This window comes from Opisthocomus hoazin, chromosome 8 (genome assembly GCF_030867145.1).
Source record: "Opisthocomus hoazin isolate bOpiHoa1 chromosome 8, bOpiHoa1.hap1, whole genome shotgun sequence".
NCBI classification, from domain to species: domain Eukaryota; kingdom Metazoa; phylum Chordata; class Aves; order Opisthocomiformes; family Opisthocomidae; genus Opisthocomus; species Opisthocomus hoazin.
Genome location: NC_134421.1, coordinates 74,323,002 through 74,348,946, shown reverse-complemented (window position 1 = coordinate 74,348,946; position 25,945 = coordinate 74,323,002). Strand labels below are relative to the sequence as shown.

Here is a 25,945-nt window from a genome sequence, read left to right as displayed (position 1 = left end):
GCGGAGACAGCGCTGGCATGGCCCGGCGTGCCGAAAGGGCTTGGTAGCGTCATGGCGTGCCGTCCCCTACGGCCACCTGAACGCAGCGAGCGGGCACGGCTGGGCAGCAGCTTGAGACGGCGAGGAAGCACGCTCAGACAGCGACGGGGAGCGAGAGAGGCCGCGGGCAAGAGGCAGTGGGACCCACCAACCTCTACAAACCCACCCCAACTCCAGACAGATGGGAAGCTCAGACCTTACAACGAGAAGGCAATTTACGCACGGTTTACCTACAAAATTCTTTGAGCCAGGCAAAGAAGCCACCACCTGGCCCTGGGTCTGTTCTGAGCCGCGAACTCCAGCACACCAAGGGTGAGGAATGCTCTCCAGATCAGCTTGCTGGCTGGTGCGGGAGCGATCAGGTGTAACTCGGAGCTTAAATCCCCAGTGTGGAGGAATCATTCACTGTCACAAAAGCAGGAGAGCTTATGCGTTTCTACAAGTCTGTGTAACCACTGGTGAAATGTCTTATCACAAGAGTAACTGGACGCAAGTACTCAAACTAATAAACCTAGGTAATGAGCCCCTCAGTAACTAAAACTGTGTTTTTAGATCTGCTTACTGGATGTGTTTAAATACATTATTAAAGTTTTCATTTAAATTTACAGACTCAAAGCCAACAGCTCGCAAATGCCAAGCTCGGAACCGGCAACGCAAGGCGCAGAGCAGCACGTCCCTGCGTAGATCTCGACACATCTTCTCAGCCGGAGGGTTCTGCTCCCCAGCCCGAGGCCTCACCACCAGATCAGGCGGGCCCAGCTCCTCAGCGTCCCTGCCACCCCGGCCCACACCTCGAGGTGAGCCAAGGTGACCCCTGTCTACGACGTAACCTAGCGCAAAGATCATTTATCTGCTCAGCAAGGCGGCTGGAAGCGTATCAAGCCAGAAGGACAATCCAACTGTGCCTGCTAGGGACATCATGACCTCATGATCCTAAATGGACTTGGTCATCACTGTAGCATGGTGGAACCCGCAAGCACCACGGCCAAGGACCGCGAATGCGAACAGACTGGAAGGGAACCGTTGCCATCACCTGGTATCTACTGGGACTGAGGCCCAATGGTGGTCTTCAACCAGCTGCTGGAATAAGCTGCCCTGATCTTGCGTCAGAAGAACAATCTTTCAGTTTCCCTAGTATCTTTCTGCCTGTTTAAAGAATGCCCAAAGAGAACCTGATTTTCAGAAAACCTCTAGCACCAATCCTCTGAGAGTTAAGACTTGAAAGTGTCTCCAATTAGCAACTCCAAACCACCAACCACCGCTGACGATCCCGGCTAACCGTGGGACTGAGCTCCAAACAGCAAGCAGGGTAACCAAAGCAGAAAGTGACATTTTTTCCCCTCCCAGCGCAATGTAAATTTAAATTATTTACTTTAAATCACAAGGAGTGAGAAGACTTCCAGAACAACCAGTGCTGTGCCTTGCAAGCACCTGCTTGGCGAGAAACTGCAGCCGAGAAAAGCGCAGCGATGCCAGCAGCACGCGGCCGGCCCAGCACCCAGCACCCAGCACCCAGCACCCAGCCTCCAACAGCACGCAGGGCTCTCCTCCCGCCTGCTGCACCGCAACCTCGGGATCTGGTGTTCCAGCAAAGCAAACCCTCAGTTTTCCCTGAGAGCACAACAAAAGCACGTTATCCCTGGGCACACGGGGATAACCTCGTGCCGCGGGCACGTCACCCGTGGGTACTGACCCGGCAGAACAGACCGACGCGAACGGCGACAACGTCTTGCTCATCTCACTCCCCCCCCACACCACCTCTCAATACAGTAAAGGAAATTTCAGATGCACTACATACATATCACAGTTGAAGTATTTTTTAAGACTGAACTCTGGCTAGGATGCCTCTGCTCGTAACCACAGCTGGGTGCGGGGCACTTCTTCGTACTCGCAGGGTCGAGTCCCTCGCTACGCAGCAGCGAGAAGGTGTCTGAAAATCAGCTATGTGGCTACCTACGTGTCAAGCTTCATGCTTTTATTCCAAAGTGAATGATTTTCCAGCTTAGGCCTTGGACTAACGAGATAAGCGGCGTTTAACAGGCGGCAGGCGGATTTCAGCAGACAGCTCGCTCGCGCCAGCCGGCCCAGCTCCGGCTCCGGACGACGGGGTAGGGGACGAGCGCGCGGGCACCGGTCGTGGGGATCTGCTGTCGCCAGCCCGAGCCCGCTTCTGCCAGCGGCCCCGCACCTACACCCGCACGATCCGCGTGCACCAGCCCGGTCTGGGAGCAAGCTCAGCGCCGAGGCCAGCACCGCTCAGCACAGACCGCGTCTGGAACCGGTACGGGCTATACCGGCGTAGGTCCTTCAGCCTCCGCGTTTCGGAGCCAAGCACGCGCCGCCGGCTGACCTCGCTCCCAGGCGGGCGGACCCGCAGCCCGTTTCTCCCCACACCGTTTTCCTCTGCTAGCCCGCGGCAGCGGTACGCGTGCCCCCCACCCAGCCCTCTCCGTGACCACCTGGGGAGGAACAGCAGGAGTCCCGCGCTGGGGCCATCTCACTCTCCAACGTTGTCGCTAGGTACAAAGTGCAAAAGTGTTGCTGTTCCTGCATCCATTAAAAACTTTAAAAACAGAACAAAACAAACAGAAAAGGATTTCCATAGTAATCTGAAAATACATCAGTCTCCGAAAAGCCAGCAAACACCCGATAACCTGTGTGTGCCACGCCTGCTCTCGCTCCTGCGCGGCACCAGTCCAGCGGATCCCGATCCTCTCTCGCAGCCGGCAGACGACGGCCGCCTTCTCCACGCACTCTCCAGCCAAGGGAGGACGACAGCCGGGAAGCTGAGGTTGGAGGGCTCGGACAGAAGAGACCAGCTGCTAACCGACCCAAGACCCCGCGGCGAGCCACCACGTCTCCAGAGGAGAGCGCGCCGGGCAAGGCCACCGCAGGCAGAGACTCCCCGTTTCCCACCACAGTTCGGCATCGCAGCACGGGGGCTACTCGGCCTCCGGCTCAGGACAACGTCAGCGGCTTCCCTCCCACCCCACAAAAACGTAAAACTCCCTCCCTGCTTCACCCCACTCGAAGTGTTTGCATCGTTTCCTCCTATGAAATGTTTCTGATAAGGCTTTATTGCTATACAAAAGCGGTGCAAATGCTGCCCAAGGGCAGCTCCATCGGGAACTTTGGTCACACGACTGCGGGACTCTTGTGCGCTGTCCCAGTCCCAGCGTTAGACCTGCTACCTTTCTGAAGAGAAGCTGAATACTGTGTGCAATAACACGAAGAAAATAGGACTGAACCCCAAATACAAAACAAAAAAACGAGGGAGAGAGGGAAGGGGGACAAGGAACTGAAGTTAGGCAGAAGGCTTGCTCGGGAAGAAGCCCATCATTCCTGTGATGACTAACTGATCGATGCTACATTTAGACAATGCAAGTGTCTTTCAGAACAGATTGTTGGTGTTGAAACTGCGTGTCTGGTCCTGAATGCCAGCTCTCTCATCAATGCAGCATTTATTAAAAAATAAAATTAAAATGGAAAAAAAAAAAAAAAAAAAAATTGACAAATTGCATCACCAGGTAGCAGCCTGGCCTGGATCACACACGTCCCATTGCATCTGCGTCATCAAGCAGGGCCATTTAACGTGGCTTCAGCACAGGGCAAGACTTCTTCTTTCCTAGAGAGAAACCCAAAGAGTGACATTAGAGAAATGTAACCACCGGAACACGCTCGCTCCTAAAGCTTTCACCCTGGCTGGAAACTTCCCTCTGTGGTAACACCTATGCCATCCTTCCTCTAGTTTTGTTCCTTCTGCCTGCTAAAACATTATTAGCTTCCTAGCGAGAACCTCCTCCAAAACCTTTACAAAATACCACACTCAGAAATCAAAACAGAAACTGAGAAGTCAGCTTTGACCGCTGATTACACAACATTAATTAATATATCGAACCAGAAGCTTGGAATGTGACAGTCGGGGTCCTGAGGCCACCAGAAGGCTCCGACCTGAGCAGCCCCATCTGGGGGCCCCTCCCAGCACCCTCCACCATCAGCCGGGAGTGGGACCCAGGACTCTGCCGGAGCCACGCCGTGACGGGCCCCGCACCGTCCCGACGCAGACCTGGTGACTGGGCTCCATGGCTCGTTCTGGGACCCGCCTCGTCCCAGGACAAGGACACGAATGGCAATCGCTGGGCCCGTGGGACTGGGCACCCCGTCTGCAGGGGTTTTGTCCCCACTTTGCTGTCACCCTGGGGTCCCGGCTCAGCTCCCTCTGCCGCTGGTACACTCAGGGCCCCGACAGCACCCAGGGTGCGGCAGTGAGAACGACCCACAGAATCACAGAATCCCAACATGGCAGGGGTTGGCAGGGACCCCTGGGGATCCCCCAGTCCCACCCCCTGCCGAAGCAGGGTCACCCAGAGCAGGGGGCACAGCACCGCGTCCAGCCGGGGCTGGAATATCTCCAGAGAAGGAGACTCCACAGCCCCTCTGGGCAGCCTGGGCCAGGGCTCCGTCACCCTCAGAGGGAAGAAGTTCTTCCTCGGCTTCAGCTGGAGCTTCCTCTGCTCCAGTTTGTGCCCGTTGCCCCTTGTCCTGTCGCTGGGCACCACTGAAAAGACTCTGGCCCCGGCCTCCTGACCCCACCCTGCAGATATTTAGAGGCATTTCTAAGGTCCCCTCTCAGCCTTCTCTTCTCCAGGCTCAACAAGCCCAGCTCCCTCAGCCTCTCCTCGCAGCAGAGATGCTCCAGGCCCCTCCTCATCCTCGCAGCCCTGCGCTGGACTCTCTCCAGTAGCTCCTCATCTTTCTGGAACTGGGGAGCCCAGCACTGGACCCAGCACTGCAGATGGGGCCTCCCCAGGGCAGAGCAGAGGGGGAGGATGGGATGGACTAGCAGGACTAACTCAATGGGATACTCAGCTTCCTCCCAAACCCGAGTTAAACTGGCCCCAGAAGTGTGAGACTGGCTGTAAATGGTGAGCTCAAATGCTAGGCAGCCGCTGCGCCAGGGAGATGTGAGCAGCAACAGTGCCAACAGCCAGACCAGATTTTAACAGAGTGGATCGGCTGCACGAAGCTCAAAGCGCTGGCTGGAATTTCCTCCTCTCACCACAGGCAGCCAACAGCAGAAATCCCTTCGGATGGCCCAGGTGCCTGGCTGCAGCTAAGCACCGTCACTGGAGACGAGCAGCGAGCGCGCTCCGGAAGGACGGAGCCACCCCAGAGGCTCTCTTCGCTCAAGCAGAGCAGAAGCACCTCGTCACCGACACGCGTCTCTCTGGCCAAAACCAGGAGCCATGGCAGAGCGGTGGAGGTGACAGCACTAGATACGCAGAAGGATTGGGGTCTGTATGTTACAAGACCTAAACAGTCCCATTCACAAGAATTATTGATATCATTTCTCCTCGAGATCACTTCCAGTTTCGGTTACCAAAACACATTCCCACATTTCCTCGTAATATTTCAGCTGCAAATGTCTATACATTCACCTGACTTACACACCCATACTAGCAGAGTATTTGTTATGCATGAGTAAGAAACGAGAAGTCCATAATTTTAATAAAACAGATGATGTGGCAGACCTTCTGGGGAACTGAAAGTGCAAGGTATCACAGTACGAGCTCTGCCTGCAGTACAACGCCCTCCACGATGCTCCAGACATACTACCTGAGTAACTTTGTATGTTGATGGTACAATAACCGCACTCAGTGACAGGGCACAAACCAACTCCTGGGCAGGGGCCGGTGGAGGAGAGGCCTGACGGTCTCACCTGTCTTTTGTGGCGCTTTCCGTGACAGCGGTGACGACAGCGGCGGTGTTCTGGTGCTCCTCCGCGTGCTGGGCCACGTTGTGCAGGGGTTTGGAGGCTTTTGTCGTTCCGATGTCCGTGATGGCCAGCTTGTCAATAACCATGCAGTCCGCATCACTGCGTGGGGAGAAGCCAAGTTCACGTTAAAATGTCAATTAATGGGGCTCAGCCTCCAATGGAGGGGGGGAAAAAACAAAAGTCCTCCTAACACAGGCCACAAAAATCCCATAAAGAAATGAGAACTGAAAATAAACTGGAATCAAAAAGCAATGTAAGCATCCTGGAGGCTACGGATCCTAAAAATCACCCAGACACCAAATAAGCACAAGAACGATCACTCCTCAAGAAAACCATTCCCACCTCCTGCTGCAAAATCCGGCCAAGGAGTTCCCCACGCACCCCCATCGCCGGCAAACCAGACATCTCGCCACCCTCCGCAACTACGGAGGGCAAACACAGAAAACAAACGGGAGGAGGATGCAAAGCACGTTTGGCCGAGACCCTGCAAGTTCAGAGGGTCCAGAAAGCCAGGTTCACCACGGGGAGCCACCAAGCAGCAGCAGCCCGCCTGCCTCGGGGACCGGACACGGCCGGCAGCAGCACACGGGGGTGGTGGGAAGGGCAGCCTGGAGGGGGTCACCTCCCCGAGCCGCCCTCCGAGCCGAGGAAGAACTTCTTCCCTCTGAGGGTGACCGGAGCCCTGGCCCAGGCTGCCCAGAGGGGCTGGGGAGTCTCCTTCTCTGGAGATATTCCAGCCCCGCCTGGACGCGGTGCTGTGCCCCCTGCTCTGGGTGACCCTGCTTGGGCAGGGGGTGGGACTGGGGGATCCCCAGGGGTCCCTTCCAACCCCTACCAGTCTGTGATTCTGTGATTCCTCATGTTCAGCTGGAGCTTCCCCTGCTCCAGTTTGTGCCCGTTGCCCCTTGTCCTGTCGCTGGGCACCACTGGGAAGAGTCTGGCCCCGGCCTCCTGACCCCCACCCTGCAGATATTTAGAGGCATTTCCAAGGTCCCCTCGCAGCCTTCTCTTCTCCAGGCTCAACAAGCCCAGCTCCCTCAGCCTCTCCTCGCAGGAGAGATGCTCCAGTCCCCTCCTCATCCTCGCAGCCCTGAGCTGGACTCTCTCCAGTAGCTCCTCATCTTTCTTGAACTGGGGAGCCCAGCACTGGACCCAGCACTGCAGATGGGGCCTCCCCAGGGCAGAGCAGAGGGGCAGGAGAACCTCCCTCGCCCTGCTGCCCACACTCCTCCTCATGCACCCCAGGATCCCATCGGCCTTCTTGGCACCCAGGGCACGCTGCTGGCTCCTGGTCACCCTGTCGTCCCCCAGCACTCCCAGTCCCTCTCCGCAGAGCTGCTCTCCAGCAGCTCAGCCCCAGCCTGTGCTGGTGCCTGGGGTTGTTCCTCCCCAGGGGCAGGACCCTGCCCTTGCCCTGGTTGAACCTCATCAGGTTCCTCTCTGCCCAACTCTCCAGCCTGTCCAGGGCTTGCTGGACCACAGCACAGCCTACTTCTTCTACCCTGCTCTGCTCTCTAGATTTTTCCCAAGTGGCACCTCATGCTTCTGTGTGCACCGAGGAAAGACTTCAATTTAAGCACAGAACCGAAAATCCCGAGGAAGACAAAAAGCTGACTGGACGTTCCCAAGCGGTATCCTCAGAAACCGAACGCGGCGAAGTTAACTCGCTTTCGGCGACACGGCAGACGGCAGATTCCCACGCCTGAGGGACACTGTTTCCAGTGACGACTCCCTACAGCAAACCAGAAGCTCAAATGCTGGTAAAGGAAAAAACCTGCTAGCACAAAACCTCCAAATCTTCTACAACTGCATTTAAAAGAGCCGCTATTTCTAACCGGGGAAGGGATTTCTGTGAACACCTCCATTTTTCACCTTCTAAGGCAGAGGACAAGCTTGCATGTGAATGATCTTCCTCCGAGTTTGGACCCAGGCCCAGCTTCAGGACCGATTTCTCCTTCCAGAGAGCCAGCCTACAGCAATGGCAGGGAAGCTCTGGCGCTGGCTGAGCTGGACTCCTCTCGCCAGCTGCCGGGGGAGCTCGTAACGCGCACGGATCGTCACAGTTTGGTAATTAAGACATGTGACAGAGATTTGCAGATCAAGGTTCTATTTCTGTGTGCTCTTGAAAAAAATACATCAAAAAAGGAGGAATAATGAGATCAAAACATTTCTCTCCCTAAAGGGCAAACACGCTCTCAAAACGAAGTACCGCAGGGACAAAAATACTCCTCGGAGAAAGCGCCGGGGAGAGACGAGACAGCAGAGAACGGAGCGGAGCTGCCCGAGATGTCGGAAAATGACTTCCCACGCAAGCAACTGGAGCTCACGAGATCTCAGCAGCTCGGAGATAAACCTCCCAAACTCAGTCACTAAAGCCTCCGTGACTCAAGGATTCCGATGTTCTGAAGTCCTGAGGTGATCTGACCGCTGAGGAGGCACGGAGAGTTATCTCTCCATGACAGGCTCACGGAAAAGCAAAGCCGGACACGCACAGCTCCGCAGCCGGGCACCCGCAGCCCCGACTAAGGGGTGAAGGGAAACCGGGAGCTGGGTGGAACACAGAACGCTACGACCCACGCAGGAGGGCTACTACTGAACTCTAGCCTAGAATAAATGCTAGGAGCTGTAAATATTTTCACAGAATCACAGAATCCCAGCATGGCAGGGTTGGAAGGGACCCCTGGGGTCACCCACCCAACCCCCTGCCCAAGCAGGGTCACCCAGAGCAGGGGGCACAGCACCGCGTCCAGCCGGGGCTGGAATATCTCCAGAGAAGGAGACTCCACAGCCCCTCTGGGCAGCCTGGGCCAGGGCTCCGTCACCCTCAGAGGGAAGAAGTTCTTCCTCGGGTTCAGCTGGAGCTTCCTCTGCTTCAGTTTGTGCCCATTGCCCCTTGTCCTGTCGCTGGGCACCACTGGAAAGAGTCTGGCCCCGGCCTCCTGACCCCCACCCTGCAGATATTTAGAGGCATTTCCAAGGTCCCCTCGCAGCCTTCTCTTCTCCAGGCTCAACAAGCCCAGCTCCCTCAGCCTCTCCTCGCAGGAGAGATGCTCCAGCCCCCTCCTCATCCTCGCAGCCCTGCGCTGGACTCTCTCCAGTAGCTCCTCATCTTTCTGGAACTGGGGAGCCCAGCACTGGACCCAGCACTGCAGATGGGGCCTCCCCAGGGCAGAGCAGAGGGGCAGGAGAACCTCCCTCGCCCTGCTGCCCACACTCCTCCTCATGCACCCCAGGATCCCATCGGCCTTCTTGGCACCCAGGGCACGCTGCTGGCTCAAGGGACTCAGGACAACGAGCTCTGGCTCCCAGTGGCCACTGGAGAAGGCTTCCCTCCGGCTGGGAGCCCCGCGGGAAGGAGCCCGCACCGGGCGCAGGACTCGCTCTCCCGCACTCGTGTGGACGCCTCGCAGAGACGGGCGCTTCACGCGCTGCTGAGAACTGGCAGCTCGCTCAAGCAACGGGTTCAACTCTGTCAACTTTGTAGAGAGAAATCTGCCATAAGGATGGCGTTCTCAGCTTTTTCTACATGTAATATGATATTGATACATGAAACCAAGAACCATTCCACATCCTCCTGCCCGACCTTTGGTGCTACAAACCGGCTGCTCACTACTTTTTGCTGTAATGCCCAAATCCTGCAAGTGCAAAGCTTCCTCCGGCTCACGACACAACTGTGCTCCCTGAGCTGCAATTTCTTCTTAGAAAAACAGGACTCAACCAGGTGCACGCTTCATCATCACTGGAGTTGCCAGAAACCCATTCTGTACCAAAACTGACACCCAGCTAAAATACAGCGACGTGCTGTCCTGTTTCTGAAGATGCAAACCTCAGGAGCTCGCTTCCCTTTTGACAACCCAGTCCTTCCTGCAGATTTCCACCAGCTTTACAGACAAAACACTTCAGCACTGCCATTTTTTTTGAACACCTCTCTGGCCCAGTTTCACTGCACAAACTTCTTTTTCACCCCCGTTTCGACAGCGCTACCGCAAAACCCACCCTCTCTCACCCTGTCTTCCCACCGGTCTGGCCACGGCGACCCCGGCCGCCGACCCAAGCTGCGAGAGCTTCGCTGGTGGCTTGGCACAGGCTGAGCCCACCCCGCCGTGCCCGCCGCGCTGCCGGCAGCACCCGCCGCAGCTCCCCCGACGCCGGGCGCAGCGCTGACCTGCACCTCACCGCCAGCGGGTCCGTGCAGAACGCAGGCTGTGGTCCCGCACGATCGGAGGGCTTCAGGTGTTTCGGGACAGAAGGATTAGATGCTGAAGGAAACAGCCTTGGAGTTCTGTTCCACCCACCTCTGCAGCTTGCTACGGCTCCCAGGCCACGCTTTAGACACTTTCTACCCTCTCTGGCAAACAACTCCTATCACAGAGCACCCAACACGGTGAAGACACGCTAGGAAGAACACCAGCACTCTAAACAAAGAGCAAGATGGGCAGAGAAAGCGTTCCTGAACACCAGCCCCACGCCGAGTCCCCGAAACCCGGGCTCTGCAGGGACCAGCCCCAGGCAGACACGCAGAGGTGCACGGGCAGCCGTGCTGCTCACCACGCCGGGGACTTCTTCGCTGGCTGTTGATCAAAGTCACACAACGCGGCAGGTCTGGCTTCCAAATTCATGTGCAATCTTCCACGAAAACGGCCCACACTTGTGTCAGCTCAGGAGATCCCATCTGTGCCAATTAGCACATTAAGTGTTCAGCTTTGATTGGAAAAGCTTTGGTGAAATGGGATCTCAGATCAGTCACATGTCTCTTGTGTCAGCTCAGAAGATCCCATCTGTGCCAATTACTGCATTGAATGTTCAGCTTTGATTGGAAAAGCTTTGGTGAAATGGGATCTCAGATCACAGAATCACAGCACGGTCAGGGTTGGAAGGGACCTCTGTGGGTCATCTAGTCCAACCTCCTGCCAAAGCAGGGTCACCTACAGTAGGTTGTAGAGGACCTTGTCCAGGCGGGTCTTGAATATCTCCAGAGAAGGAGACTCCCCAGCCCCTCTGGGCAGCCTGTTCCAGTGCTCTGTCACCCTCAGAGGGAAGAAGTTCTTCCTCATCTTCAGACGGAACTTACATGTTTCTTGTGTCAGCTTCGAAGATCCCATCTATGCCAATTAGTGCATTAAGTGTTCACCTTTGATTGGGAAAGCTTTGGCGAAATGGGACCTCGGATCAGTCACTTTTACGTTTCTCTCTGAAGAACAGTGCAGGGACACGCAGGGACATGCAGCCAAAGGTCACAGAATCACAGAATGGTAGGGGCTGGAAGGGACCTCTGTGGGTCATCTAGTCCAACCCCCTGCCGAAGCAGGGTCACCCAGAGCAGGCTGCACAGGACCTTGTCCAGGCGGGGCTGGAATATCTCCAGAGAAGGAGACTCCACAGGAGGTCACAGCAGCAGTGGCGTCACGCTCCGCGCCCCACCTCCCGCGGCACGCTCGCTTCCCGTCGCCGTCGCCCAACGCGCCCCGGCAGCCCAGATGGGGGTCCCGGGGTCCCCCCAGCCCCAGAAGGAACCGCTGCCAGCTGCTATTTCTGAGCTACCACTCGGGCTCGTCGCTGCTGTGGGAACGGGAGCCAAGCACCGTCGCCCCCGAGCCGCGTCGGGGCAGAAGCAAGAGGAGACTTTTGCCGTGATTTTACAGAAACCGCAGTGCGGAAACTCCTGCAAAATGCAGAAGTGGCTCCTGGTGTCTTGTTTTCATCCCGGTTCTAAGGAAACCGCTGCAGCACTCGCAGGGCCTGCCTGCGAAGCTGAGGAACGGACTAAATGAGAGTTTGTATCACACAGACCCTGAAGAAATCCATTTGTTTTTAAGAGACAGCAAGCGCTATTGCTCAGATGGATTCCGGCCTCCCCTCTAGAAATTCTTTTTCAGTTGCTTATCCAAGCCAGGCAGGTGAGGAGGCACTGGGGAGAAGCGGACAGCAAACATATTTTTCTTAAAAAACTAAAAAAAAAAAAAAAAAAAAAGAAAAGATAAAAGGGGAAAAAAGCATTTCAGGTGAAGTTAACAAACTGAAAGAAAAATTAGAAGTTACAAACAGCCCAAGCCCACGATCACCATACAGAGCAACAGCCAGATTTTTAACTAATGCAGCGCAGCTCATCTTCCAAGCAGCTGCTTAGGAACCTTCTTGGAACACCTCAGCAGCAGAACGCTTCCGACAGCGTTTGAAAATCACGAAGAAGAAACGCAAAAGCTCAGGTTAATCACATACAATTAAAAAGTCGTCTCCCACGAGAAGCACTGCTCACACCGCGCACACTTTTGCGCTCGTTATTCTGCTTTCCCCATAAAACCAAGTCTGACTCCTGCTGGTCCTGTCGGCCACAGACCGGTGAACGCGGCCGGGGCGAACGCCCGGCAGAGCCCTCACGCTCAGCCCTCTCGTTCATCGACGCCTTCCCCAGCTGCAGCAAAGCCTCGCAGGAATTCCCGAGACCGTCGCAGCTCGTGCTTGCCCTGAGCAGCTTCGGGAGCGCTCCTGGCACAGCTTCTCGGATCGCTTGGTAACCGCTGGAATATTCCTGAATTCCTCCGGCAAAAAGCACTGCCTGACAGCGCGTCCTGCGAGACAGACGCCGTGCGTACTCGCCCGCTGACAAAAGAGGCAGAAAACTTTCAGAAGGCTGTTAAAATGACATTATTAATTATTTAAATAGTAACCTAAGTACATGTTTTAACCGCAACTATTTCAAAATACCAGACCGCTTCCAATTCTGGAAGCCCCCAGGCTCCGGCTGCGTCTCCCGAACCCCTGCTCGGAGCAGTCGGGCGCTGCTTCTGCTCCAGATCTGGCAGCTCACGCGGCTCTGGAACACGCTCCTCTCAAACAGAACAGTCACAAGACATGCTCGCTACAGGGAATTTCTCTTTTTGTCTCTGATTTCTGATCCAGAACTCGCAGCGAAGTCTTGCTGGTTTGCACAGCAGCTGGGAAAATTCATTTAAATGGATGAATCACAGATAGTAATCATTAGAACCCCACAATTTAAAACAGAAAGAAAACTTTTGGGGAAAAATAAACAGCATTTTTTTAAAAATAGAGCCTTTGGAAAACACACCGACCACGAGTTTATAGATACAAGCAAAATATTTGTTGGTGCTGCTGTGCGACGCGCCCAGCACCCCGGGTGCCTGACGCAGGCAGCGGCTCCGGCAGCGCGTGCGCTGGCGAGCGGCAGCCCGCAGGGCTCTCCCGCAGCCATCCTGACCCCAGCACGCACCTCCCTCCGCAAATCACGACAGCAGCCCCGTGTGCAGACGGAGCTCACGAACAGGAGGAGCGGCAGCAGCTCCAGGGCACGCCGCACGCCGCCGCTGAACACGGCGTCTGCTTTCCAGCGGCTCGGCAACGACCACGCCGGCCGCGCGCGTGCTTTCCCAAAGGACTACACGCAACTTCAAATTATGTTTTCAAAATATAATTTCTAGGATCTGTTTTAACTAATTGCGAAAAGAGCTCTCCCAGTCCGACAGCTCTTTTTCCAGCCCAGTATGAAGTAATTAATGGGAGCAATGACTTGTCAGGTGGATGTTTGGAACGCTGAGCAGGGGAGCGTCATACGTACCCTCCGACCGCAGGTCTCAGTACTCTGAGCAACACCCACAGCAAGAGAGAAAGGCAGCGAGAGAGGCAGAAACAGAAAGCAAAGAAAGGAAGAAAAAGAAAACAGTCAAGATTGCTGAAAAAACAGACAGAGGAGATAACTTTGCAACCGTGTCCTCAGGCAGTGCTCCTGCCAGGAGGACACAGGAGGGAACATTTCAAAGAGTACAACCACGGAACACGGCATTTTCCACATAAAATACACCAACAAAAGCATCTTTCTCCAGCCTCACGCACATTCTGAATCACAGAATCACACAGAATAGTAGGGGTTGGAAGGGACCTCTGTGGGTCATCTAGTCCAACCCTCAAGTTACCAAAGAGCGGGATTCGGCAATACTGGAAGCTCTTCAGAGAACTTCTGCAGAACTGTTCACAGGAAACTACCATGTGGAATGAGATATGGGAAAGGAAGTTAGCTAAATACGTTTAAATTAGAAAAGTTACCTAAATACATCTGAAACACCTTCTTCTTTGTACACACAAAGAAGGTGTTTCAGATGTATTTAGGTTTTTAGATGTATTTTTTCAGATGTATTTAGGTTTTTAAACTACGACTACGGCTACTTGAAGCAGCACTGCCATGGGGGACACTCTACCAAGCCCCACAAGGACAAGTTATTAAATTTGGGGCGGTACGGGCTGGCAGAGCATCAGTGTTTGAGATGCTGGTCATGGGCGGTACCGGAGGCGGACACCGGAACATCTGGGGCCTTCAGGACCCTAGCGATGGTGGGATCTACAGAGTCCTTGTGGAACTCCGAGGAGATCTGAGTACTGCAGGGAGGGACGAAAGGCGAGGGGAGACCCTTTTCTACAGAAACAGGAACGTGGTGGGCTGAAAGCTCAGCACTTCTGGGGAAGCGCTTGTCCAAAGTCATCAAGAACCACACACTCAGTCTCAGAAATCCTTAAACCTCCAGTATGGTTCATTTCCTTGGAATCATCAGGGAACGTGGTAAGGAATGAGCATCTGCACTCCTGGCTGGCTGCGTTAAACTCCATCCGTTCCAGCCGAAGGCAGCTTGGTCCGGGAGAGCCGAGCGCACCAGGACGCTTCCAGCATCACCGCCGGTCGGTACGGCGATTCACACACCAGAAGAAACCTGGAGCAGCCGACACCACCAGCTCTGCAACAGGCTTCTGTCTTCCCACAGCTGCTATTTTGGCTACGGTTCTAGTCGTGGAAAGCTACAGGCACCCTTAAAGTGGAGACCGTGGTTATTCAAGTATTTACCCTCTTTGCCAGGATGGAATTAGTTTTGTAGACTTGCAACCACGTAAAACCGAGCACGTTCTGGAAGCCTGGTCCTTACTGCAAGTGCTCAAGATACATACACTTGGAGAGAAAAACACATTCCACATCGTGCTGCCTGGCACAGCAGCAGAGCCCACATCATCTACCCAGTCCAACCGGAAAAAAATCCGCTACCTGCTACAAAACACAGGGAAGACAGAAGAACAGGCCAAGTAAGATTCACCCCGCTGCTGCGAGCCGAGACAGTCCCACGTGGGACACACTCCACTCACAAACTCCACCCGCTCAGAGAGGAAAAACATCTGGAGCACAGAGTTCGGTTTAGACACACGTGCCAGTGGATTTAATTAGATGTAAATCAAGTGCGGTGAAAACTGGAAAAGGAGACGCTGGTCTGAGCACAGCAGGCAGCGTCCTGGTTTTCCTCATCTTCCACGTTTCGTGACGCCAGCCCGCCTGGCCATGCCACCCCTACGCATACAGACGAACTCTGTTGATCAACACCGCGCCGCAAACAAAGAAATCCCAGGCATCTCACTCATCCCAAGCACGAGGAGCAAAGGCCACTTAAGGTGGACATCAAAACAACAAACAGTCACGTTATTAAAAACCCAATTTTGAGCTGCCCAACCAAACATACCTTTGGTCAACTTCCTCCCACAGTCTGACCTAGTTCTGTAACCTCGCTTGTTTCCTAACTCACTGCTTTTCACCTCCTAGTAGCCGTTTGCTGGAGCGTGTACACACGACAAGCAGCTCACGTTGCCCATCTAAAAAAGTCACCTCACCACAGCTTTACAAACGTAAACACTTGCTCCTGAGTCAGAGGCACAAACACCGGGACTCTGACTAGCTGAATCCTACCCCACACACTTCTAAGGACTATGAGGAAAAAACCCAAATATCTTAGAACTGGGGAGCATTTCTGGATGCACCAACGTGAACTAGACGCTTCCTTTTTGAAAAGCATCTTCCCCTCTCAGATGACTGGAGCAGGCCAGACCTGAGGCCACGCAACTCCAGCCAAACTGCCGCCCCAGAGCTAACACATCTCCACATCGGCCAGATCTGCTTCTGGCACTTTGTGGTTTCTATCATTACAGAATCCCAGCATGGTCGGGGTTGGCAGGGACCTCTGTGGGTCACCCAGTGCCACCCCCTGCCCAAGCAGGGTCACCCAGAGCAGGGGGCACAGCACCGCGTCCAGCCGGGGCTGGAATATCTCCAGAGAAGGAGACTCCCCAGCCCCTCTGGGCAGCCTGGGCCAGGGCTCCGGCACCCTCAGAGGGAAGAAGTTCTTCCTCGGGTTCAGCTGGAGCTTCCTCTGCTCCAGTTTGTGCCCGTTGCCCCTTGTCCTGTCGCTGGGCACCACTGCAAAGAGTCCGGCCCCGTCCTCCTGACACCCACCCTGCAGATATTTAGGGGCATTTCGAAGGTCCCCTCGCAGCCTTCTCTTCTCCAGGCTGAACAAGCCCAGCTCCCTCAGCCTCTCCTCGCAGCAGAGATGCTCCAGGCCCCTCCTCATCCTCGCAGCCCTCCGCTGGACTCTCTCCAGTAGCTCCTCATCTTTCTGGAACTGGGGAGCCCAGCACTGGACCCAGCACTGCAGATGGGGCCTCCCCAGGGCAGAGCAGAGGGGCAGGAGAACCTCCCTTGCCCTGCTGGCCACACTCCTCCTCATGCACCCCAGGATCCCATCGGCCTTCTTGGCACCCAGGGCACGCTGCTGGCTCCTGGTCACCCTGTCGTCCCCCAGCACTCCCAGTCCCTCTCCGCAGAGCTGCTCTCCAGCAGCTCAGCCCCAGCCTGTCCTGGTGCCTGGGGTTGTTCCTCCCCAGGGGCAGGACCCTGCCCTTGCCCTGGTTGAACCTCATCAGGCTCCTTCCATTCATTGTCTATAACATGCTACTGTGACAATGAGAGGAAGATGACAACTTGGGTCACTTAAATCTTTCCCCTGCCAGACCGCCCACTGCTTCCACGTCGCACCTTGCGCTTGCCATCACAGGAGGCTTTGCCTGACTCTTCTGTGCCATGCGACCCAGCATCCCCACCACCAGCCCAGGCCTGCAGCTCCTGGGCAGCCAGCCGGCCGGCCGGGCAACGCTTCTGTGACGTGAGCCGCAAATGTTTCTTCAAACAAACCCCCCTGTGACAAGAGAGCTGTAAGACATCCTCACCCAGGACATGTGGAACCACGGTGTCTACAAGGGAAGAGCAACACACTAACCCCCACCACCCCGGGGGCTCAAACCCGGGCAGCGCAGGGCCCCAGCCCAAGGAGATGCCCCTCGCACCTGGTGAAAACAGCCTTCTCGTTCTTCGCATCCATCGTCAGCTTGATGGTTTCCTGGCCCGAGCCTGTGCTGATGGTTTCCGTGACGACATCGGCTTTGTCCTCCTCCTCGTCGCTGTCGGAGCCTCCCGAGGAGCTGCTGTCCGAGGCCACCAGCGGTGCTTTCCTCGTGACGCAGACGTTCCAAACGCAGGGAGAGGCAGTGCTGACTGAGGGAAGTAAATAACTCGCATGGCAAAACGAACCACACCGCAGGAACAGCTCCCCAGGCGCCGCCCGGGGAAGCAGGGGGGTGGAAAATGGGGTCTTTGTAACCACGGCAAAGTTTGGGATGATGGCTTCCGTGCAGGTCCCACAGCACGCAGGATTATTTCTGCAAGCAAGGGAAAACCCCAGCCCCGCTCCACCACCTCCTGCCTGTGGTTCCTACAAACCGCAGAGACCATCTCCTCCACTTGCTGAACGGTGACAGCTCTGCCTGGAGGCCTGAGGCAGTCCCTGGGGTCCCTGCTACCTCAACTTAGCTCGGAGAACTCGTGATGGTACAATTTAAGCAGCGACACGTTTTGAAGCGGTCACTGGTTTCGACTCCACGTGCCAGCAAAGCCCCTCGCCAAAGCGGCCAGGAGGTGTTCTTCCTCCCACGGCTGGCATCTGCTCCCGCAGCCCGACGTGACGCCCGGCGCCTGGCCGGAGAGCACGGCCCGGGCGGGCTCAGGGGACACCCAAAGCGGGGATCACAGCCGGCCTGAGCTCCGCTGAACCGAGCGCCGCTGGCAGAGTCCACCCGACGGTGCCCGCGGCAGGGAAAGGGACCGTGCCCTCCCCGCCACCGTTATCCACCTCGCGGTGGTTACTGCAGGAAAAAGGGTGACTTAGCTCCATGGAAGTCCTTTGTTAAATTTTATTTTTCCTTGCTCAGAAAGGACGTGGGGAAAGAAATCAGACGGAAGGTAACCAGCTGGCTCGGCACAATTACCAGCAGTATCACCTACCCCATCCTTTCCATTTCTGGCAAGTGATTTTACAACCAAGCGTACAGTTACAACAGGACTTCCAAACAGTTTACAAACAAATCATCTCCGTGCCATCAGCTCTCACTAACTTCAATTTCATCCTTTTCTCCCTGAATAATATTACCCCAACACAGGCTCAGGATTGCAGCGTTCCTACTTCAATAGCTTGATCTCATACGAAAGGCAGCCTTCAGGCAAGGCGAAGCAGACGACACGGGAGGGACGCTCTCCCCAGCAGGCCTGGTACGCTACGCAGAATTTCAAACGGCTCAAACAACACAGCTGTTTCTCCTGGTAACATTCTCACTTACAGTTCTTGTCCTGACTCTGCTTCGGGTTTCCCTCGGAATCATTGCTTTCCGTGTCGACAGGAGAACTGCATCGTGGACCTGATTCTGAGCTAAAGCAGGGGGGGAAAAGTCTTGAGAATGAAGTACAGGTATCTTGGCTGCGCTGCCCAGTATCCCCAACAGAAGAAATCACTTGGGCTTTTAACTTTAAATTCATTTACTTATTTGATACTCCTAGCGTAGCAGCCGTGATGATACACGAATTATTCCTGTATCATCAGACATGAGCGCTAACACCAGTTAGCAGCACTGGAAGGCAGAGAGAAGTATGAAGCCCTGATCCAGAACACTCAGACAACATTACAAAACAGAAGGGGTAGCAAGGGGAAGGGAAAGGGCAGAAGAAAAGATGACAGCCAATGTACTCCACCAAACCACCTTTCAAACACTCTTTCATTCCAAAGTGATAAAGGAATTGAAAGAACGCGCGCCTCTTACCAACAGAAAGGCTGGAAGTCTGTAAACTTTGCCCACCCTTTCTCCTCCGGCGTGGTGTTCTCCGGGGCCGCCGAATCCCACACGCTCGAGCCAACATCCATGGCGACGCAGGGCGCGGGGGGCTTGGAGTTCACGGGCTCGAACACCGCTGTCCATCCAGACCCTGGAGACACAGCACAACAGCCCGCAGCTCCCGTGAGCTTTCAGGACCTCTGGCCATCCCAGAAGGATTCCAGGGGTCCCAGAGACAAAAGCAGAACGACCGCCCAAGAGCACTCCTCTCAGACCTACGGGAAGGTGCCTGCCTCACTGCTTACCGACAACCCGCTGAAAAATCCCTCTCCTGATAAATCTTAACATTATCCACAGAGGAGAAGCGTCAATTTAGAAAAACGAGATCACGAATGCCTTCGTTCTTTGAGCCAGTGACTGTCAGCTGAGCTCCAAGCGCCTTGGTTTCCCCTCAAAAGCTACGTGGCGTGGCTGTCAACCACTTCAATCACTAATTGTTTAATTTTGGCAATTACAGGCGAGGAATTGATACGTAGGTTAAAATGTTTAAGATCGCAGAAGTGATCTTGAGCAAGACTAAGAACATAATTTGTTTTTTACAGTCCCAGCCTACTCCTTAGTCATTATAACACACTTCTGAACGCCACAATTTTTTAAAAAAACATTTTTCATCACCTTTTCTCAAGAAAGAGAAAGCTTTGCGGGGGTCTGTTGCGCAAACTGATCTGCACGCAACAAAACGGAGAGTAGAAGAGATCCACCAAGTCTACGCTCACCCAAGAACTGAACCACAGTCTCTGGAAGGGTGACTAAACTGGTGTACGCTACCCACAGGTTGTTTATACTGGTTCATCTTGAGAATTGAAACTACCTGACACTACTGAAAGGAGAGCAGCTCTGAGGAGAGGGACTGGGAGTGCTGGGGGACGACAGGGTGACCAGGAGCCAGCAGCGTGCCCTGGGTGCCAAGAAGGCCGATGGGATCCTGGGGTGCATGAGGAGGAGTGTGGGCAGCAGGGCGAGGGAGGTTCTCCTGCCCCTCTGCTCTGCCCTGGGGAGGCCCCATCTGCAGTGCTGGGTCCAGTGCTGGGCTCCCCAGTTCAAGAAAGATGAGGAGCTACTGGAGAGAGTCCAGCGGAGGGCTGCGAGGATGAGGAGGGGACTGGAGCATCTCTCCTGCGAGGAGAGGCTGAGGGACCTGGGCTTGTTGAGCCTGGAGAAGAGAAGGCTGAGAGGGGACCTTCGAAATGCCTCTAAATATCTGCAGGGTGGGGGTCAGGAGGACGGGGCCAGACTCTTTGCAGTGGTGCCCAGCGACAGGACAAGGGGCAACGGGCACAAACTGGAGCAGAGGAAGCTCCAGCTGAACCCGAGGAAGAACTTCTTCCCTCTGAGGGTGACGGAGCCCTGGAACAGGCTGCCCAGAGGGGCTGGGGAGTCTCCTTCTCTGGAGATATTCCAGACCCGCCTGGCCGCGGTGCTGTGCCCCCTGCTGTGGGTGAACCTGCTTGGGCAGGGGGTTGGGCTGGGGGACCCCAGGGGTCCCTGCCAACCCCGCCATGCTGGGATTCTGTGTAGAGAGCCGATTACGGCAATAAACAGGCAGTGTGCTCACAGTTACAGCACAAAGCCGTCACCCTGAAAACCAAACGCTTTTAAACCGACAATGCTCGCTCCACACGGAACGGCCACCGACGTTTCGCTCCCTTTGCTTCGGCTGACGGAGTCTGCTCTGCCGACAGCACCGCGTGCCTCGTGAGCTTGCACAGCACCATTCACACCGTGGTCCGGGCAAACCTCGTGCCTCTCCGGTCTCCCTCCAGGCACTGTACGCAGGGGCTGGCACCACGCACACTAAGACCAGAGGGGCAATCAGGCAGAGCAGGCAGATACACGGAGCGTGGAAATACTTGGCAAGGGTCCGCATGAAACTCTGGCACTATGATGTCAGGAGTTAATGCCATAATCCTCCACTCACATTTTGTTCGTTAGCACTTGTATTAAGAGCTAGTAGCATTGCTGCACGTGTGGTGCTACTGTCCCTGGCACCGTGGGGTTCTCCCAGCGTAACGGAAGCATCACGCGGCTGCGCCGTGGAAGCCGGGCACGGCTCCGTCTCCCTGGCATTTCAGAGGGGAAAGCCAGCACCTGACATTCACACTCCACATCGGCCCGGGTGGGATTACACAACCCCAGAAGAGTGTGGGCAGCAGGGCGAGGGAGGTTCTCCTTCCCCTCTACACTGCCCTGGGGAGGCCTCATCTGGAGTACTGTGTCCAGTTCTGGGCTCCCCAGTTCCAGAAAGATGAGGAGCTACTGGAGAGAGTCCAGCGGAGGGCTATGAGGATGAGGAGGGGACTGGAGCATCTCCCCTGCGAGGAGAGGCTGAGGGAGCTGGGCTTGTTCAGCCTGGAGAAGAGAAGGCTGAGAGGGGACCTTCGAAATGCCTCTAAATATCTGCAGGGTGGGGGTCAGGAGGCCGGGGCCAGACTCTTTCCAGTGGTGCCCAGCGACAGGACAAGGGGCAACGGGCACAAACTGGAGCAGAGGAAGCTCCAGCTGAAGCTGAGGAAGAACTTCTTCCCTCTGAGGGTGACGGAGCCCTGGTCCAGGCTGCCCAGGGAGGCTGGGGAGTCTCCTTCTCTGGAGATATTCAAGACCCGCCTGGCCGCGGTGCTGTGCCCCCTGCTCTGGGTGACCCTGCTTGGGCAGGGGGGTTGGACTAGATGACCCACAGAGGTCCCTTCCAACCCCTACTATTCTGTGATTCTGTGATTCTGTGAACCCTGGCAGAAATCTGCAGGCTGCTGCTCTGCAGAGACGGTTACAGACCGCGCTTCCAACGCGACGATGCTGTGCTGAGCTCTTTACCTTCGGAGGAGTCAGAGTCTTTCTGCTCAGAAACGTTATTCTTGTTGTTTGCTGAGGGAGGAGGTGGCTGCTGTTCTGCTTCCTCCTCTTCCTCCGAGTCCACGCTGCCATCATGATCTCCGTTCTCCAGATCGCTTTTTGACGAACTCTCGGAGGTCTGAGACGCTCCAAATCTGCATCGCAGAGCTCGGGATTAGAAAAAACCCTTCCGGCAGCCGGTTCCCCCCTCACCCACCTCCTCCCCGCCCCAGGGAGCAAGCGCAGACTGCACTGCCCGCGCCTGGTGCAGGGCTCATCTCCCCCCCCCCAGGCACAGAGCTCGAGAGGCAGCAGCAGGCACCCCCCCAGCCGCTCCCGCTGCGGCCCCGCAGTGCTGCGCTGGTCACCGCGCGTCAGCAGCGCTGTGACGGGAGCTGTGCTGCAGGGACACGCGGAGGGCTGGGGACCGACCGGGGCGGGCAAAACCGCGGCAAGGGCAGCACCAGTCTGGCATCAATTCTGTGTCTGAACGGGACAATCAGTTTGTTGACGCCAGGCAAACAGACGTTAAGGTCTCGGCCACTGTTCCCTGTCTCATTTGATCGCATTTTCAGGTTTAGAATTCTAGAATTAACTTTATTTAATGATGGACTATATCAAAGTCGGAGAAGTGGATAGAGAACTGGCTGAAGGGCAGAGCTCAGAGGGTTGGCATCAGCGGCGCTGAGTCTGGTTGGAGGGCGGTAACAAGTGGTATCCCCAGGGGTCAGTACTGGGCCCAGTCTTGTTCAACTTCTTCATCAACGACCTGGATGAAGAGTTAGAGCGTACCCTCAGCCAGTTTGCTGGTGACACCAAACTGGGAGGTGTGGTAGATACACCAGGAGGCTGTGCTGCCATTCAGTGTGACCTGGATAGGCTGGAAAGCTGGGCAGAGAGGAACCTGATGAGGTTCAACAAGGGCAAGTGCAGGGTCCTGCACCTGGGGAGGAACAACCTCATGCACCAGTACAGGCTTGGGGTGGACCTGCTGGAGAGCAGCTCTGTGGAGAGGGACCTGGGTGTCCTGGGGGACGACAGGTTAACTATGAGCCAGCAGTGTGCCCTGGCTGCCAAGAAAGCCAATGGGATCCTGGGGTGCATGAGGAGGAGTGTGGGCAGCAGGGCGAGGGAGGTTCTCCTGCCCCTCTGCTCTGCCCTGGGGAGGCCCCATCTGCAGTGCTGGGTCCAGTGCTGGGCTCCCCAGTTCAAGAAAGATGAAGAGCTACTGGAGAGAGCCCAGCGCAGGGCTACGAGGATGAGGAGGGGACTGGAACATCTCTGCTGCGAGGAGAGGCTGAGGGAGCTGGGCTTGTTCAGCCTGGAGAAGAGAAGGCTGAGAGGGGACCTTATAAATGCTTATAAATATCTGCAGGGTGGGGGTCAGGAGGATGGGGCCAAGCTCTTTTCAGTGATGCCCAGCGACAGGACAAGGGGCAATGGGCACAAACTGAGGCACAGGAAGTTCTGTCTGAACATGAGGAAGAACTTCTTCCCTCTGAGGGTGCCGGAGCACTGGCCCAGGGTGCCCAGGGAGGCTGTGGAGTCTCCTTCTCTGGAGATATTCCAGCCCCGCCTGGACAAGGTCCTGTGCAGCCTGCTCTGGGTGACCCTGCTTGGGCAGGGGGTTGGGCTGGGTGATCCCCAGGGGTCCCTTCCAACCCCCGCCATGCTGGGATTCTGTGTGATTCTGTGAAGGGGATGAAGACCTGTAAATAATTTGCAATGCCAGAGACGCGCCACGGGAGGTCACTCGTTCTCACGCAAAACATCACTTTCTTCAGCATTTTGAACAAGAATATTCCGTCTTGCAACTCAGCCTCCTCCTCTCCAACGTGAAGGAAGGAGCCAGGACTCAGTAACCGGGTGTTCCCATCGTCACCACATCTTTGCCTCACACCCAAGACAAACCACCCCCTCTCTCCGCTGCAGCGTGACACGGAAGCACTCTGGTTCATGCCAGGAAAAGGCCTCGCAGCACGTGAGTCGTAACTAAGTTTGTACCGAACCAAACTGAAGTTTCGTAGCATTTTCGGGGGGGAGGAAGACACTGATCTTTTGTTTTCACCTTACCGTGTCCTTGATTTAACTTGGGTTGCATAGGTTATCTCCTTCTCTTCCCAGATATCCTCCTCCTCCTCATTATCATCGAACTGTTGGATCCGTTCATTGCAGCAGGCTTCAAAGAGGGAAGCATTGGGCTAAAATGGTATTAAAAAGAAATCAAATTCCATTCATTCTTTGGAGACAGAAGCAAGAACTTCAGTGATGAGGAAACTCATAGCATTTGTACACAACTAATGGCACGAAGGTGTCTGCACTCATCCCGTTTTACATCCCAAGCTGTAGAGGAACAGCAGCACAGCCCGCTCGGGAGCGGCGAGCCCGTGACGGATCAAGAAAGAAACACGACGGCGTCTCGGCCCACGCTGCTTCCAAAACAGCAGAACCCCCGCACGCTGCTCATGGCTGTTCTGTCACACGGCGCTGGCTGCGTCCCTGCACACGAAGCCACCGCAGAAGAGGGTTGGGACCAGTTCCCTTCGCAAACCGACCAGGCTGGGACGCGGAGAATGCCACAGCGATGGCACGGACGCAAGCTGTCCCGCTCGGACTAACAACCCACAGCGCGATTTCTTGGAACGACTGCATTCTCCTGCCAGATCTGCAGGGAGCTTCTGAGCAAGCCTGACAACACCTGGCCCCTGCACCCCCCCCAGACACGCACCCTTCCCTTCTGGCAGCACCCAGCACCGGGGAAGCGAGGTGCACCCCCCCCAGACACGCACCCTTCCCTTCTGGCAGCACCCAGCACCGGGGAAGCGAGGTGCACCCCCCCCAGACACGCACCCTTCCATTCTGGCAGCACCCAGCACCGGGGAAGCGAGGTGCACCCCCCCAGACACGCACCCTTCCCTTCTGGCAGCACCCAGCACCGGGGAAGCGAGGTGCACCCCCCCCAGACACGCACCCTTCCATCCCTGTAAGCCCACGAACGCTCTCCCTGTCCGAGCATCCCGGGACCTCTGAGCTAAAAGACCCCGTGCTCTGTTCCAGGGGGTGCCCAGCCCACGGGAATTCCACCACACACAAAAACTGTCCACTCGGGGGGGAAAAATCCGCGTTCAGATCAGCCCTTGGTGGCTGCAGACTTCGCTGGCAGACTCGGAAAGAAACCAAGTTTTCTGTATCTGCACAGCACTGCCTAGAGCAGCCAGGAGAGAGAAAAAAAATACTCTTCATAGGACCTTTTAGGTGAAAAGGAAAATGTTTTAAGACTGAGGAAACCTAAGTGTTAGTATTGACTAAAAGGAGCTTTGGTCAGACAGGAGCTTGGAATCGCCGCTTGAAGCCACTGTCCAGCTTCCTCCATCAGCACCGATTTAGGACATTAAAAAAGAAAAGGCAAGACACGGCATGGCAATATTTAGACCCACAGGACACCCAACCCTCTCTATTTGCATTTTTCCCTTGACGGCGTATGGAAAGATTACCAAAGTGGAAATCAGGACAATCCATAGTGCAGAGACAGAGATTCCTCCAACGCAGAGCAGGACTTCTGCTGAACCTCAACAAGGCGATAAAACGTAGGGAGATTCTCCGAGGGCACACGGAACGCCCCGAGGTCCTTAACCGGACTCAGCTACGAGTCCCCTTCCCAGTATTCATCTACCAAAACTGCAGGGCAATCTTTTTTCCTTCAAAATGGCATCAGCTAACTCAAGCAGGAACTAACTTGCCGGAACCCGTATCCCCAGACGCCCACTTACGCTGTCATCATCAGCATCGATACTGAAGTTTATCTCCGCGATCCGGTCGAAGGGAGCACTGCAAGAAGAAACAGAAGAGGCTTCAGCGACGGCCGGGGGGAACGAAGCACTTGGGCAGCCCCAGCGCGAGCCGCGAGGACGGCTCACGCCGCCGAGACGCGCGCCGCCGCCCGCGTTCGAACCCCGAAGAGCCACTTTGGCGCTGCGTGCCGTGGGCTCCCCTCTTTGAGATGAAACATTATTTCGTGTTTGTGAATATTTCAAAAAAACACGTGGGGTTTGCAGTCTTAGGTCGGATTCAACACCTGAGCAAACAGCCTCTGTCGCTGTCTCGGAGATGGGGTATTCTAAGGCTTCATGAAGACCACAGCAACGCCTGCCTGCGGTTTCGCAGCCCCCCCGGTACCCACGCAGCGTGAAGGCTGCCTTCAGTCGCCGCACTGGGTCTCTCCAGCTGAACCACATCTTATAGAAAACCACCAAACATAAT

General features: G+C 55.6%; 1 protein-coding gene across 5 annotated transcripts in view; it reads right to left on the bottom strand.

Moving 5' to 3' along the window:
• Nucleotides 1-3,098: 3,098 nt before the first annotated feature.
• The window catches only part of PPP6R2 (protein phosphatase 6 regulatory subunit 2), a 130,586-nt gene continuing 107,739 nt past the window's right edge, over nt 3,099-25,945 (bottom strand). For 2 of the 5 annotated variants that reach the window (XM_075429028.1, XM_075429029.1), the window contains exons 17-25: nt 25,456-25,513; nt 23,759-23,886; nt 21,668-21,840; nt 18,785-18,947; nt 18,308-18,396; nt 16,982-17,189; nt 13,389-13,412; nt 5,759-5,914; nt 3,099-3,664 (exon numbers count right to left, since the gene is read on the bottom strand). In XM_075429028.1, coding sequence (XP_075285143.1) covers nt 3,613-3,664; nt 5,759-5,914; nt 13,389-13,412; nt 16,982-17,189; nt 18,308-18,396; nt 18,785-18,947; nt 21,668-21,840; nt 23,759-23,886; nt 25,456-25,513 — 1,051 coding nt within the window. In that variant the 3' untranslated portion in view covers nt 3,099-3,612. Of the gene's footprint in view, nt 3,665-5,758; nt 5,915-12,505; nt 12,751-13,388; nt 13,413-16,981; nt 17,190-18,307; nt 18,397-18,784; nt 18,948-21,667; nt 21,841-23,758; nt 23,887-25,455; nt 25,514-25,945 lie in introns of those variants that run through there. The other 3 variants (XM_075429031.1, XM_075429030.1, XM_075429032.1) reach the window with 3 other exon arrangements.